We start from the raw sequence: 16,802 nt of genomic DNA, 5'->3' as shown, positions 1-16,802 counted from the left end.
TGCGTCAGGTAATTGACAGATAATGCTTCATTTTTTCATATCAAATTTCTATAATATGAATCCTAAACGAAACAACCGACCCTATTTAGTGGGATAAGATTTGATGGTTATTGTTATTGTTGTGTCATAATTTATGAAAAATAATTTAATTAAAAAACACTAATTATAATTTCAAGGGATTAATATATAATTAAACCCATACCTATGTTGTTGAACCTAATGCACTTATGTAGCACAAGCCACCCAACCAAATCACAATTAACGAAAATTTAAGATTCCAACAACAAATTAAAATTCAAAAACCATCAACGCAAACTTTAGCAAGCAAGCTTCTATTATTTTTCGGAATGAGCTTCCGACCAACCTTTGTTCTTCGCAACCGACGACACGCTAATTAGAAGGTAAACCAAATGACTGGGAAGACCGAAAACGAATCAAGCTAACCAAATTTACAAAACAAATGATGAACATTGAACACGTCGTTAACAAACAAACACCGATTTCACTTTTCTAACGAAGAACAACACATAATCGTACATGTTTACACACATGACGGCGAGATTTCGTTTAGCTGCAAAATCACAGGTCACACAAGGGAAGCAAACCGGCCACCCGGGGGTTTCCCTTTCCGGCCTCTTTACTCTCACCTAATAGAAGTTGTGTAATATAAAGCGATCGATTCAATCAAAATCTTTATAGGGTTCAATAATTATGAGAAGCTTTTTCCTTCCTTGACGTCCTTTGCATCTGTGAAAGTGTAAAGTGTCACAAGAATAACTAGTCTTAACTGGAACTACAAGTGATGCTTTCCAGGTTGTACATGGGAAAATTTTACGAGTCACCCTGCAACGAAAAGAAAAGGCGAAACGCCTGTAAAAGGCCGCGAGTCTAAAGTTTGCAAGGAGGCATGTAAGAAATTAGCAAATAAATGGTCCTAAGATTTCTACTCGACAGGTAGAGCTAACAATTGTTGAAGAGATAACATAAGATGGAACCCACGCGATGCTGGAACGCCATAACGCTCTAGGGGACACAATTGAAAATGCATTAAAATGTTTAATGCTAGAGCGAACAAGATCTTTTGCACGAATGGCAGATCTTAAGTTGGATTATTAACGATTGAAAGGGCTCAACTAACTTGGGACAAAGTACAGATGAAATTTTTCATAGGACCAACCCTCCACCGACGGATATTTAAGTTAATGAAGATGGACAAAGATTGAGTACCTGCCAGTAATTCCCAGTATCCTACTTGATTCTAAATGTCTAAACATATAAACGATTATATATTGAAAAATTTGTAGACTTGAAGACAACCCTACATAATACGTTCCAAGCCCTCGTTTATGAAAATTTGAAACTACGCAGATCTTTCAATATGCTAAATTTTCTCTAAGGATGTAAACGACGAGCAAGCTCAGACATAAGAACCAGCAAGTCATAATTAGATATTTATGTTTAATAAGTAAATCAATTAAACCCTTAAGTCTACGAAAACATGTCCCGATCTCATACTGAAAATGAACTAACTGACCGAGTAAAATAGGCTTTCTGACCATAACATAATAAGAAAATATTTAATAGGGCAAAGACATTATCTTACCTGAAGATTGGTGTTTAACAGCTGGAGTTAGCTGTTTAAGAGAGCTACTGATGCGGCTTAAAGACTGCATTTTCAACCAAGAAAAAAGAACCATCAACATCAATTGACTTCTAAACAAAATCAAATATTAGATTGTTATGATGTGCATCTGGAAACTAACAGTCTGCGATATTTGTAACACCACCAAATTCATTATTAGACACAATAATGATACAAAAGGAAGCATGCTTCTTCTTCTCCGCCTTCCTGGGCAGACGTAATTAGGTCAGGACCGAGTCTTGCATATCATTTAGGAACATTAAACCTTACTAATTAAAAACTAAAGTATAATTTAGATTCAAACATGCTATTGCTGACCAGGTTTATAAGCAATACATGAGGAATCTTATTAGGTAAGTTTAGACTCGTGTTTTTCGTTTTTATAAGGATGAACATATGCTCAAAAGATAAGAATTGGAAGTGAAAAAAGTTATCTATAAGCAAAAGGAAAAAATGTCAGAAACCAACGAGCTCACAGTATCATGGTAAAATGGACAAAACAGATTGATCTTCCTTCAGCTAGAGCTCGTACAAGATGAGCAAAAGCATATTTACAAGGCCAAGGAAACTGACCATTCATGAGAGCTCACATAGAAGCTCAACTGATTGTTACGGTATTTAAAAGAATAACTAAGCGATTAATGGATACTTGATGAAAAGCCAAAAACAGAAGATTGGACTCACAACAACGTCAATATTGAGAAGACAGAGCAGCAGCAACAACCGTCATAGCAACAATGACAACAATATGATAAAAAAACAAATTCAAAATTTTAGTGTATTGAATTAATCACCATAATATTCACACATCCTCCAATTGCCTTTCGGGGGATGAAGTTGCCTCATCATCTTTATCCAACTCTTCTTCCTGGTTTCCATTTACAAGAACAACACTGTTCGTGGAGTCAGCATCCTCCTCAACAGTCTCTCCTTCACCTTGATCTTCTCCATTCTCCTGCACCTCCTGAAACAAATACACGCACAACCCAAGTAAAAACCCTTGAAATCATCCCTTCATGGAACAAACATTTAGGGAGATTTAAGTAGAGAAAATTAAGTTTTTTTTTATAGTTGACAATGCTTCATCTACAAAAAAAAAATTCCTAATGTACCATCTACAGTTGGATAGAATCAATCATCAAGACTCTTGTAACAAAGTTTCAAAATGCAAGAGGCAAGCAAGATAAACTTTTAGCCGCAGTTTTTCAAGTTCAAGAACTTACATGAACTTTTGCATTCAAAAGGTGAGTTAAAAAGTGAACAAAATACATTAATAACAACTCAGATGTGACTCAGCTTTTATCATCGATTCAATAATTTTAGATGGTTTTAAACATCTTCATCAATTCGGCTATTTACCTCATGATCCAGATCTCCATTTTCAATTGGGGCTTCTTCATCAATCTGCATGCTTCTGAACCTTTCCACTAGGTTGGTGGCTGGCTTCTCAGCGTAGGCTGGGTATTGTTCAGCAGGAGGATGAATGCCTCTGCAAAAGACAATAGAGCATTCAGCAGGAGGATGAATCCACAATAATCCAACAAAGCATAAGCACAAGTTATTGCCAGTCAGTAATTATGGTGATATCTACTACTGCGCTAAAAACTAGGATTTTTCATGACCCTGATGTTGAACAGTGAAATGAAGGGTGGATACCTATTTTCTGCTTCTTTAGACTCAAGGGCAAGAGAAACCTGCCAGTCCTCAAACAAATTAGGATACTCTTGCGGATCGGCCAATGATTCTGCAGCTTTTTTATTGACCTGCCATATTGCAAATTAAAAGTACAAAATTAAGAATACTTGGAATAGCCAAATATATGCAAAAATCTTTCCTTGCTTCAATTCAATTGGTGGATAAAGTAGAAGACATAGCAATTTTCCTTTAGTATGACCTCTACATCTCATATATACATTTCACTTGAAAGAAAAGCATCATGTTCATGAATTAACAAACACTGCAAAAGTCTAACCTTGTTCAGATCATTTCTCCAAATTGAAACTATCTCTGAAACCTTGCTTGGTAGGTACGATCGTGCCATCAAAGCTGCTTCAGGTATCCGTCCACTGTAATGAAAGATAACGATGCTTTAACAAAGAGGACAACTTGAAGAAATTGAGTGATCATAATAAGGGTAAATAAAAAATTAAAATTAACCTTTCCAGCAACAGCTGTATGCATTCTTCCAATTTACCCAGCATAAATAAACACAGGAATGCAACATTATTCTTTCCTTGCTCTTTGGCAAGGGATGCAAGTTTTGATATTCCTTGAACATCTCCAAGGGAAGAATAGAAAAGCAACAAGCCAGAAAGGTCCATTCCATGTGATAGACAATCTTCAGCCAAATCAAGCTGCATCACCCATTCAAGCATATGAATCAAGATTTTGAATGTAAAAAATAAAATGTGAGACATCATCGATTCATAGATGTTATTTATCAACAAACTAATTACCACAATTGATAATATAGCATATCTAGTTCTTTCAGACAAGACAAGGGTACTCTTTATGAACTCTTTCAATCATGATGAGTGGATGAGCAACACAATAATCTCTAGTGTGAGTGAATGTGAGGGTCTCCTGGTTTGTTTATTGGAGTTTGCACAGAAGACATCAGTAAGGAAATACCTTCCCAGTGGACATAGCTAATTCTCCCAGCCGCTTCCATTTGGATTCACTTTGGGCTTCTGTAGCAATTTCCTGTCAGAAAGAAGAAAACAAAATATCTTCAAGCAACCAATAAATAGTTATTTAGTTCTCTATATAAAGGAATTACAAACCACAGTTTCTCTTCAAATTATCCAGAGCAAATCTTTTTGACAACTTAACAACAACAATTAACTAAGAAAACAAATCTCACCTTTGCAATCTCAAGTCTACCCAGCTGTATAGCAAGATCAAATTTGTAGTCAGCATCTGTAGCCACTTCCAGTGCATCCTCCAACATACCTCGAGATTCCAAAAATCGAGCCACACTGGATTTACATCAATATATCAGTCAATTTGCAAAGCAAGGATCACGAAAATAACATCTACATATCAGGACAGAACAAAAGGAAACACAGGTTATAGAGATAGTAAATCAGGAAAATAAACAATATATACTTGTAAATTAGATAATTATATTAGGATTCTTTTTATTGAACTAATAATTGTACTGGTATGAGGACCAAAAAGCACCATGAAATGCAGTTAAGAAATGAAGCTGGGTTTTAGGCTATATCTAATATCACTAGATGATGCACAACAGTTGCCAATACAAAAGATGTTTTCCTACATATTATGTTGCTCAGGAGGAATTGTTGGAAAGATTTGTTTCGCACGCTCCAAATCTCCACGTATAACAAGTGTTTTGTACTCGATCAAGCTGAGAAGCAAGGTGTATCCAATGACACTGCATAGGCAACAATATAACAAGTTAAAACAAACACTCAGAAAGGCATAAGTTGATTACCCTTCAGAACTGCAGCTTGCAAATAAACACTCACTTAAACTCTTTATCAATTAGAAAAAGACGACTTTGATTGGCAAGATATCCCAGCAAGTACATGGGCCGGTCAAGGTGAAACATTGTGGTTACCTGAAAAGTCACCGAGTCAAAACAGAGTCCTAACGTTTCTCAAAAAAAAAAACAGAGTCCTAACTCCAATTTTTTTAATGCTCCAATTAATGTTCTGAAAACAACAGTGACATAATAAAACAGTCCGGTCAGAAGATTGATATAAAAAGCCGCAAATTTTGTGTACCTCACCACCAACGCAATAGTTAAGTCGCGAAGAAGAGTTATTGTAGACGAAACAGTCCCCGACCCACAATCCAGTTCTGACACGCTCATTTATTTCATAGAGGAGCTCAAAAGCATCCTCTACACCTAGTTCATCAACAGGCCTTCCACTGTCAAAATATGATGAGACTACATCCCTCTGCCAAATAAACCACGCTAAGTTAATCATTTGAATTTTGTACAGAAAGAACTATGCAAATGAAAATGAAGACAGGATAGGAGAGCTTAAATGGGAGAATTACATCGTATTTTAGAATGTAGAATGATGAATCACTCGAGATTGCCACCAAATCGCCGCTATCAGCCCAATAAACATTCTTGAACAGTCAAAGCAACCAAAGGAACTTATAAACTTAGTACCCATGCGGCCAGAATAAAAAGTCTGATAATTAAAATTTGCTCGTAATGTTATTGCACACCTTAACATTGACATCAATACGTCTAATCAATCTGCATTCCACCCAGTCATAGAAGCATATGAAGTCATTTGAACGCATTGCCAGTAAGACCCCTCCATAAATATGTTCTACAGAAAATGTTGGTCGAACATTCTTCTTTTCCTGAAATCAGTTATCAACTCAATCAGATTTTTCATACAAGGCAAAGTATCTGTTAAGGGAAACTTCCAGCTCTTTTCATATACAATGTCTCTGCATGAATTAGCCATTGTTCTAATTTAAAAATGAATACAGAATTCTGATAAGTATTCCACTTCCAAGTTCAAACTTTGCATCATTCACTGACTTTTATCCAAATTGGTGTTTACAGTTTAACCAATGCATACATATAATGAGCGAGCGTCTTGTCCTTCTATAGTCAAAGCATTACCTTGCTCATGTAAAATTCTAGTGTGTACAAGTTGGGAAGGAAAATGGGGCTAAAGAGAGGTATTCTTGCAAAAGTAACATCAGCAATCACTTAAAGGAATCCATTAATAAAAAACAAAGGAGTTAAAAAGGATCAAAACCTGGAATGTTTTGCTATAAACTTTTATCCTTGATGTAGTTTCCCTAACAGCAAATTCTCCATCCGTTGACCATACAAATTCCAATGCTGAGCCAAAGGATCTATTTCTCCATGCTAAAGCTGTGTATATTATGTACTCGCCATCTCCACAAACAACGACAAACCTTCCATTGGGGTTGTGCTTTAAACTCTGAAATCAAACACAAAATAAAATCCATTTGTCAAAACGATGTAATTAAAAATGGGCACTTATAAGAATCTATAAGTGCAAAGGATTCTGAGAAATAATAATAAAGGATTTGGAACTTCAAGCAAATTGCTAAAGATATGGTATTGCTTCACAGACTGATGCCTCGTTAGTCGTGACATGACCACAACTTGATCAATTCGAAATTCAGAATAAATAATAGTATAAAGGTTGGTTGGACACGAGCAGTCACACCCATACAGAACTTTGAACAAAAACTGAGACTGAGGAGAATGAGTTAGTAGGAACAAGAATCTTGTTTCAAATTGTTTCACATCTTCACCGTTCTCATCTAAATTTCATTATTTTGATATAAAATCTGTAATAGTATTGCATCACCGTTATTAGGTTAATCATCCACAGTAATTTGAACTGATGTATCACGTACATTCATGCAAGAGAACTGTTCTGTCTACTATGGACAAGATAAACATCACAGCAGAAAACTTTGAAACACCTTAACAAACGCTAACAAGATCACTGGGCTAATGTTCCTCAAACAGATAAACTTACTTGAGGATAAAGGTCACAGGTTCCCAACTCCTTCACGGCCAGAGGCAATCTTTCTCCATCTATAGCCTGAATTTTACAATAATAAAGGTTCATCAATTCAAGCACAAGAACATCTAGTTCTAGGACCATATCAGGCAGAATGATCAAGGTCTGAGCATGTAGGGAGATTGAACCTCAAAATCTGCTCCAACGCTTTTGATATTCACAGTTTGAATTTCGTTATGCTTTGCCCAAATAATTTTTCCACCACTATCCATGCTAGCAACTGGTACTTCTCGACCAATTTTTACCATTATGGCTCCTTCATCATAACCAATTACAATCCTGTACGCATATAAGAGATCTTACGAAATCATCACAACAAACTATATTACAGTTAATGAAGCACCCACTCAGATTCCAGCATTCCGTAATAGTGAAGTTCTGGTCTTACTCGATAATATATATTAAAAGCTAACTAATCATAGTCTGGATATATAGAAAACAAATAAAAATAAAGACAACAAGCTTACCGGCGTGAACTTTTCATGTACCCAAAGGCCCAAACACGTTCAAGTCCATAATTCAATGTGTTTTCAAGACTGCAAAGTAAATATTCATGTCAATTTTTTTCCCTTTTCTATGAGATAACCATTACATCAACAAAAACATAGTTTAACATATGGAGAGCTGTAAAAGGTATGACAGACTTTAACAGCCTGCATATAAAAGGAAAAGAAACATAAAATGCGAATTCACCAAACAATCATGAAAATGAAACTGAACAGTATGTTTTATTGATTACCTAAAAGAAAAACACTAAAATATATAAGTAGGCAAAGTCTTTCAAGAATGCAAGATACTAACATAGTAAAATTCTCATTACATGGTGTAGGTGCATTTAGGGCAAGTGAGCAAAACAATTCAGCCATAACAATCCAAAGGCAAACAAAATGATCCCTGGCAACTAAAATAAACAAATTGACAGTAGGACATCCAAAATAGCTCAAACAAACACTTGTACAGTTGAAATTTAAATTTTACCGATAAGTGGTTGAGTGCCATATTCTAACAGTTCCATCCTCTGAACCAGTAATTATAACTGGAAGTTCCGGATGAAAGCAAACTGCAGACACATTGTGAGTATGCCCATCGAGTGTCTGCACACAACTTTTTGTCTGATAGTCCCACACCTGTTTGCATAGATTCCGATTACAGTGTTTTCAAGATAACTATGCATGCATGCACAAACAATGACGGTCAGGGCACACAAGAACACTGAATTTTCAGGAAAATGTTGCATACCTTTGCTGTATGATCATCTGAGCCAGTGATTAAGTATGGTTTATCACCGCCAGTGAAGTAGTCAACACAATTTACTCCTTTCGAGTGAGCATCCAATGTAAAATTTGGGTCAGGAGAGACAAGGTTCCAGATCTGGAAACAAGGTAGTGACAAACAATTACTAGTAAGCACAACTGATAATTTTTCCAAATAAACATACACCGGTTAGTGAGGAATATTTCTAAACACACCTTTACAGTGTGATCCAAGGAAGCACTTGCAAAAGTGTTGGTGTCTTTAGGGTTAAAGGTCACTTGCATCACATAGTGTGTATGCCCTTCAAATATCTGAGTACAAATCCAACCTTTTTCCCAATCCCACAGTTTGATAAGCATGTCATCAGATGATGACAAAACATATGGAAGTGTTGGATGGACAGCCACACATCTAATGTAGTCCGAGTGTGCTTCAAAGACTTTAACTTTATCCATTGTATTATAATTGTATACACGAAGAAACATGTCATCAGCTCCAGCCACTACCCACTGCTTACGCACTATAAACTTTGCTGACCGAACTGCAAGCAGTAAATTTATACATCAAACATGTTTGAATATCAAGAACATTGAGCTTATAGGAAAACTAACGTGCAACTACCTGGCAAATCAGAGACCTCAAAAGACTTTGCCGTGCTCTGTAAGTAAATTAGGAAAATTACAGTCAGCACTAACAGAATTACACCCGAAAAAGATTTAATATCAGAGAAGCCAAACATGTAAAGTCCCACAGGCAAAGAAACGATCTTTAATTATGGATTGTCCAAAGACATTCAATGATGACTAAGAGCAAATATTCAACAGAAAAAGGTAACTTCTACCAAAGAAGGGACCACCTGGATGAAACATCGTAACCCATGCCATTACAAAAAGATGAATTTTTCATTCACTAGAAGCTCAATTTGTAAGTTTTAGCGGTCACTCACTTATTCTGTTCTCAATTAATGCAGCCTACTGTTTGGTAGACAATAAAGAAAAGCTTTCTATGAATGTTCAATAATCATACAAAGAGAAGTAGTTTCCAAGCACGGCAAATACAACAGAGAAGCAGTAATTTCAAAATGCAACCATATGCACGAGATCAAAACCCAGGAGCAAGTAATGTGCTTCCCCAACACGAAAACTACAATCGGACAAGTGTGACATACCTGTGACTGGTAATTGAAGATGTACACAGTTCCCGAATACAGACTCGCAAGGATCCTGCCACAAAGGTAAACACAGTATAAGCAGAGGCCTCGCGGATTCAAACAAATTCACAATTACAGAAACAGTGAAAGAGCATAGTACTGGGAAAAATTACCATGGCTCAGATGGATGTAGATCCAAAGACTTAACTCGTTCGGTTCTTTGCACAAATTTCCGCTGCATAATTCGCAATCACAGTAAGCAGATTATCGAAAACTCCGAAACCGAGAAGCTCAAACTTGAAACGAATAACACAAACTGAACGAAACTGAGAGAAATCTACCTTGATATCGAGCCTGAGAGGCTGCAAATCCACCATAGAAACAGCAGAAAATGGAGTAAATCAGAAAAATTTCACCATGGAAAACAGTAAGAAATGCAGAGACGAAGTTAAACTAAGTAAAGCCTTGAAATTTAGAGTGAAATTTCGGTTCACATTTTCAGATCCGAGCTGAAACCAAAAACTGTAACGTTACCATTTTTTCGAGAGCTCAAGGAAGTCGGTGCGGAGCTCCGCAGAGGGAAGATGGTAAGACTCGGCGGTGGAGAGATCGAAGCGAATTGAGTTCGGAAGCAGAGCTCGAATGGAGGTGTCAGTCTCTGTGGGCTCGCACGTTCAGTCCGCTCGCGAAGAATAACAGAGTGTGTGCGCGCTTCCGTGAGAGAGGGAGAGGGTAAAGAGACCGGGAGAGATCGGAAAACTTAATGTAGGCTATGGGCTCGGGCTCGAGTCCAAAACCATGTTTGGGTTTGGATTTGGGCCCAATGTTACCACCATGAGCTTGAAACTGACTATTATACTTATGTATATTTAATACAATCATAATTAGACTGTCAATTCGATGCAACTTGGGTTGGGTCAATCCGAACCTGTTTATGCCCAACCCAACTTTAAACCTGAACAGCGGGTTTTTTTTTATAGTTATAATCCGCCCAAACCCAACCCAATTTCAACCCATTCATTGATTGGGTTGAGTTGGGTTGATCATTTGTCGGTCCATCCCCAACCCAACTTAACCCGACTAACCAAACTCAATCTAACCAGATTGTAACCCATATCAATTAATGCTCATACTACACCCAAGTGTGTCAAGTCCAAAAACCAACGACCTTTCTAATATTTTTTAATAAATTACCCTTTATAATTACTTAAGCTTTTAGGGAATAAGAGGCTTTGATTAGTCAGTCCATAATCGTAGTCTCTAAATCCTAAAGTTTTATAGTAGATTGATTTAAGAAATTAGAGTTAGTTAGCTAGCTTTGTTGCTACTTGGCTTAATTTTTTTTTAGGAATTCTTGAAAACTAAGTTGTTACAAGATTAAATTGAAAAAGTTGGGCAACCCAAACCCAACCCAAGTAAACTCTAATCCAATTAAACCCGAGCCCAAATGAATCCGAATGAAACCCAACCGAACCCAAGCCCAAATTGCAAAAGTTGGGTTAAGATTTGATTGACCTTCCAACCCATTCAACCCGCCTGAGTTGCACCCCTCAAATATAATTCATGTAAATATATATATGTAATATAATCATCATCTCGCCAAGATGTAACATGTCAGTGTAATGCGTGTGCTCTCGTTTTGCACTCAGGTCGTCCTAACCCCATATATGCCGTGTGGAGCTGATTGATCAATATCTTTCACATTGCAAATCTTATTCAAATTGTACATCATGCCGTTTCAAATGTGCACCATATCATGGATACATTCACCAAAAGTAATATTTTTTTTCACGATTCTATCAATCGTCTGCAAAACCAAGAAACTTGCTGATAACCTTGGCAACTGGTGCGGCATCACCTGGATGCTACGGAACAATGGAATCCAAATTCATATACGCTATGACGCGACGAAGCGTTAGTGGGGGAGCATAGTACAAATGCTTCCTGTCTGCCAGTTCTTCTGCCAACTCACTTTGATGGTTGTCCATCAGATCATTCACCACCACGATTAAGGGCTTACTGAGCCGCAACGTCTCAAATATGCTCCCGGACCCTGCACCCGCAGCAAATTATATGCGCATATAACATCGAGGCCAAGATAAAAATATCAAACATCAAAGAGAATAAAAATGGTTGCAATCAGCAAATTTTCACTTCGTTTGTACTTTTACGTTATACTGTTTTGACAAAAAGCATTTCGGAATTGATGAATTCAAAAACGTTAAAGGGAAAAGTAACGAATTTCCTGCAAAATCAAAAGCTCTCATCAACTAATTAAAATTACAAATTATAGATGAGTGTCACATTTACGATAGGAAAAGAGATGAAACTAATGAGTTATAACTACTAAGTCCTCGTGACGATGTCTTTCGCAAGATAAATTAGCGCTGCAAATCTTTTAGCTGAAGATGGCAAAGCCAAATATGGTTTAAGAAAAACATCGGCATCCCTGCAAGTCTTTTATTATTCAGATGGTGAAAAAATGCAGAAAGATAGAAAGACGCTATCAGAATTATACCTGCATGACTGATCACAAGAGATGATGCTCTCAGATGGTTCGCAATGCTTGAAGAAAAGTGAAGTGGTCAACAGCAAGGGGCTCATCTCCTCCTTCAGCCTGCATCATAATAATAATGTTGAGACTTCGCGTCATTTTTCAAAGAAAAAGAGATGCACAAAGTATGTCTAACATAAGAGATTTCTCCATTTCGTTACCACAACATTACTTGGCGTAAGCAACTAGGTTATTTCAACCAGGCTACGACAGCACGGCATGAGTCCTATACGACGGATATTAAAGTGTCTCCCTGAGTTCCCATAGCTTTCAAGACAAATATCTTCTTTTTCGAGATTGTTCTGAATTCATCGAAAGCGCAGACAAACTAATTTCTTTTCTTCTAACCTCTACCGCATGGGAATCGAATATCAACACTACCGCTTCCCATAAACCCTAATCGAAAATAGCAAACTGATAATGCGTTCTTTAACAACTGATCACATAATTCGATTCAGAATACCTTCGTGGGAGTATAGAATCCGCGGCCCATTCGAATGAGAAGCCGAGTACACCCTCTCTTTGACAACTCTTGTTTAACCTCATGCGCATCCACCGTTCGAACAAGAGCATCAAAACTAGTAGTTCCAACAGTTACAAGAACTGTGTTCTTAGCATTCACATCAACCTTACTATCTCCCATCTAAATCGCTTAAGTTTCCGAAAAGCGCGAATCACTTAACCCTACAGCCATTCACAAGCAGCAAGAAACAATATCACCATAAAACAATTAAGGAACAACTAGGAATTATGAGAACAAACTATTTTCCAGGAAAATAAAATTACATTTGTAACATTGATATGTTAAGAGTACATATAGCAATATGTCCCCTGATTAGTTTCTTACTTAGCTGTTAAGCTTGTGATGTGTAGTCTTAGTTATTTGTATTATACTGAGCTGGCATTATCTATGTATATATACTTGATGTATGGTTCTGATGAAGTAATCTAAGAAATCACAATTGTATTTACCTCTCTCTCTCTACATTTCTCCTTCTCTCTCTATAACTGTCTCTCTCTCTCTCTGAGTTCTGAGTTTCAACATGGTATCATCACCATTGTCTAACCGACTCCGATCCTCCGCTTCTCTTCTAGGGTTTTCTTGAATTTTCTTACCTCCCAAACAGGTCGCTGCTTCTCTGCCTATGAAAATCCAAACTCTAAACGAAGAGCGTCAAAATAATAGTGAAAATGCACTTCTTAATCATAATAAAATATAAAATTGAAACGGATAACAGAAACTGAGAGAAATCTACCTTGATATCGAGAGAGGCTGCAAATTCACCCTGGAAACAGCAGAAAAATGGAAGAAATTAGTAAAAACTCACAAGAAAAACAGTAAGAAATGCACCTAACATCATAAAAAAAATTAATAAAATTGAAACGGATAACACAAACTGAAAGAAATTAAGCAAATTCACCACGGAAACAGCCAAAAAATGAAAGAAATTAGTAAAAACTCACAAGAAAAACAGTAAAAACTCATCAGTTTGGGCTTGGGCCTCATCGTGGTCCAACCATCAACCCTAAACTTCACCACCCTCTAATTTATGATAATTTATCCAATTTGTACATGAACTTTGATATATTTGAGTCTCGAAGAGTCAAAGAAAATTCATCTTTTGGAATTCTGTCTTTGAGAAAATTCAAGCCTGAATTCAACAATTTCTGTTTTTGATAATAACGGAGAAGCTCAGCCATAAACTTACACCTACGTGCATGGATGCCACTTTACTTTTTATCTATACATGCATGCATTGTAGCACCTCAAACTGTTGTTCTAATACTACTGCATGAAAAAATGTACCAAAATGAGCAGGAAATTAAGCTACAAAAAGATTGATAGTAACTTTATATTTTGATCAGGATATAATCTCAAGGAGTTGAACCCCCAGTGGCAATAAGATCAAGGGAGTTTTAACGAAACATTTTTGGTACTGTTCACTTTTAACGAAAATGACATTTTTACTCTAAAAAGTCACTCCTAATACTATTCACTTACAACACGTTTTTGTCCTTTTGATTAAAACTTAAAGTTTTCAAGTCATTTTCATTAGTTTTCCTTAAGATCAATGGTAAACACAGATTTTGAGTACTTTAAAAATAAATTACATTTTCAATAAATTGAAAATAATTTGGTCCACCGTGAATCAAAGATTATTGTTTGTTGATTTGAGACGAAATATATAAATGAGAAGGTAGGTACGTTTAATTATTAATTTTGGAAGAAATATTACAGATTGATACAGGAGTCATGCAAGTTAGTAGTAAAAACATTAATAGAATGCATGCGGATAATAGAGTCAAGGGTGACCAATGCCTTGTAGCACCATACAACTTTGAATTCATAAGCGTTTATGCATGTCCATTGTTAATAACGCCTCCACCAATACCACCTCCGCCGCCCCCGCCAAACCCTCCTCCTCCTCCACCTCCAACACCACCAGCACCACCACCAAATCCTCCACCAGCGCCACCACCAAATCCTCCACCAACACCACCACCCCCACCCCCACCAAATCCTCCTCCACCGCCAGCACCACCACCACCAATGCCCCCACCTGCACCACCGCCAAAGCCGCCACCTGCACCACCACCACCAATGCCCCCACCAGCACCACCGCCAAAGCCCCCACCAGCACCACCACCACCAACGCCACCACCTGCACCACCACCAAAGCCTCCACCTGCACCACCACTACCAATGCCGCCACCAGGATCACCACCAATGCCGCCACCAACACCACCACCGCCAATGCCTCCACCTGCACCACCGCCAATACCTCCACCGGCACCACCACCACCGCCAATGCCTCCACCAGCACCACCACTGCCAATGCCTCCACCTGCACCACCGCCAATACCTCCACCGGCACCACCACCACCACCACCAATGCCTCCACCATCACCACCACCGCCAATGCCTCCACCTGCACCACCACCACCGCCGCCAATACCACCACCTGCACCACCACCAATGCCTCCACCGCCACCAACACCACCACCAACGCCCCCTCCTTTGCCAATGTCGCCACCAACACCCCCACCTTTTCCAATACCGCCACCAATGCCCCCTCCTTTGCCAATGCCGCCACCAATACCCCCACCTTTTCCAATGCCACCACCAGCACCCCCTCCTTTGCCAATGCCGCCACCAATGCCCCATCCTTTGCCAATGCCGCCACCAGCGGCCCCTCCTTTGCCAATGCCGCCACCAGCGCCCCCTCCTTTTCCAATGCCACCACCAGCGCCTCCTCCTTTGCCAATGCCTCCACCACCTTTATGGCCTGTTCCTATTCCTCCTCCAGCACCATGACCTCCACCACCAATTCCTTTACCAATGCCTCCCCCAATTCCACCCCCACCATGGCTACCGCCTTGATGGTGCTTGTTCTCTTTTTTATTCTTATGGTGGCTTCCACCACCACCAATGCCAGCCCCTCCACCTTTGCCAACCCCATGAGAACCACCGCCACCTTTCCCAGACCCTCTACCTTTTCCAACACAGTCAGGCTTCCCAAAACCAACTGCATTGGCAGGTTTTCCAGAAGTACCATAACTATAACTATATGATCCCTTCCCTCCAAAATTAAAACCAAACCCTTTTCCCTCTCCTCCAAACCCACCACCGCCATTAATCCCACCCGGAATATTGGGATTTCCTGCAGCCGGCCCATCAAAGAACCACTCTGGATTTTTCACTAACATATTTCCATCATCACTACCCTTCTCCGCATGAGCATGATCATCTATCTTCCTTATTCCCCTCACACACGACTCAGACATTAAGCTCATCGCCACCACCACCCACAAAACCACCTTCCCCGCCCCGAATATCGTAATTCCCATCTTCACTTAGCAAAAGAAAAACACCACCCTCACAACCCCAGTAGGATGATGATTGATGATGATGAATCTGATATATTACTCTTTATATAGATGTAAAAAGCTTATTCGGCAGCTACATTGCTACATAATAATTCGAGGATCTCTATTGTTTGATAGTTGGGAGTTGGGATGGTAGATGGCAGTAGTAGTAATGCAGTACGTAATTGCTCCGCCGCTACACTTTACAACACGGCCGGTGAGGGAGCGAGAGTTGAGTGAGTCCAGCTCGATTGCATGCTCCATTATGTGATTGGCTTAACTTTTATTTTTGCATTACGCATGGGACCCCGTGACTGGGTTTTATACCATACTTACTGGCGGACGACCGTCAAACAATAGAGACCCGTGACTGGGTTTCATACCTTCTTCTCTCTCCCATAAAAAAATGCTTCTCCCTCTCAGTCGTTGTTTTCTTCCTCTCTTTCTCGAGAACCGAATTTCTTTCAATATATAGTTGGACAGAATAATTTTAATTCTACATGGGAATTAATTCACCAATACCAACCAATTAAAAGAAGAGAAGGTATGAAAAAACTACATTAATCAAGTCACTTGGGCTGATTTGGTATTGCTTTGCTTTGAAAAAAAACTTATTTTGTTGTGATGTGAGAATAAGCAGCTGTGAAATAAAGCAGCAGAGTGTTTGGTAAATTTTTTTTATAAAAGTTATTTTGAAAAAAAAAAAACAGTATTATAGTGTTTGATAAACTTTTATGTAAAACAGATGTGGAAAAAAGCTAGTTTTTCAAAGCTGGG

The 16,802-nt window shown here is 38.5% G+C and overlaps 2 protein-coding genes and 1 pseudogene across 3 annotated transcripts; all 3 read right to left on the bottom strand.

Moving 5' to 3' along the window:
* Window positions 1-482: 482 nt before the first annotated feature.
* Window positions 483-10,338, bottom strand: LOC139188520 (coatomer subunit beta'-3-like). Of its 2 annotated transcripts, XR_011571974.1 has the most exons (26): window positions 10,139-10,338; window positions 9,946-9,966; window positions 9,778-9,839; window positions 9,623-9,677; window positions 9,076-9,112; window positions 8,670-8,995; window positions 8,440-8,571; window positions 8,179-8,327; window positions 7,668-7,736; window positions 7,329-7,479; window positions 7,156-7,221; window positions 6,397-6,585; window positions 5,849-5,989; window positions 5,672-5,746; window positions 5,392-5,568; window positions 5,134-5,225; window positions 4,923-5,039; window positions 4,506-4,620; window positions 4,274-4,345; window positions 3,800-3,996; window positions 3,615-3,708; window positions 3,299-3,405; window positions 3,002-3,131; window positions 2,437-2,606; window positions 1,604-1,667; window positions 483-843 (listed from the first exon to the last, which is right to left on the bottom strand). XR_011571974.1 is itself a non-coding variant. In XM_070806109.1 (24 exons), the coding sequence occupies exons 1-24, from the start codon at window positions 10,139-10,141 to the stop codon at window positions 2,445-2,447; spliced, it is 2,739 nt and encodes a 912-aa protein (XP_070662210.1). In that variant the 5' UTR covers window positions 10,142-10,338; the 3' UTR covers window positions 2,433-2,444. The 2 variants fall into 2 exon arrangements, 1 of the variants encoding a protein (XP_070662210.1); XM_070806109.1 differs by lacking the exons at window positions 483-843; window positions 1,604-1,667 and having other exon boundaries at window positions 2,433-2,606.
* A 944-nt stretch (window positions 10,339-11,282) lies between these two features.
* On the bottom strand, window positions 11,283-13,598 carry LOC139188515 (uncharacterized; annotated as a pseudogene).
* Window positions 13,599-14,513: 915 nt separating this feature from the next.
* Window positions 14,514-16,007, bottom strand: LOC139190025 (glycine-rich cell wall structural protein-like). The gene has a single exon (XM_070809662.1). It carries the CDS (start codon window positions 16,005-16,007, stop codon window positions 14,514-14,516), a length of 1,494 nt encoding a protein of 497 aa, XP_070665763.1.
* Between the last annotated feature and the right edge of the window lie 795 nt (window positions 16,008-16,802).

This window comes from Malus domestica, chromosome 02 (assembly GCF_042453785.1).
Source record: "Malus domestica chromosome 02, GDT2T_hap1".
Lineage (NCBI taxonomy): Eukaryota > Viridiplantae > Streptophyta > Magnoliopsida > Rosales > Rosaceae > Malus > Malus domestica.
The sequence above is the reverse complement of the archived record's forward strand: the minus strand, read 5'-3'. Positions and strand labels throughout refer to the sequence as shown.

Coding starts and splice junctions, on each gene's coding strand:
- LOC139190025 (XM_070809662.1), bottom strand. CDS start 16,007: ATGGGAATTACGATATTCGGGGCGGGGAAGGTGGTTTTGTGGGTGGTG.
- LOC139188520 (XM_070806109.1), bottom strand. Junction 7,222..7,328: donor GCGTTGGAGCAGATTTTGAG/GTTCAATCTCCC, acceptor TGTAAAATTCAG/GCTATAGATGGAGAAAGATT. Junction 3,709..3,799: donor ATACAGCTGTTGCTGGAAAG/GTTAATTTTAAT, acceptor CTTTCATTACAG/TGGACGGATACCTGAAGCAG.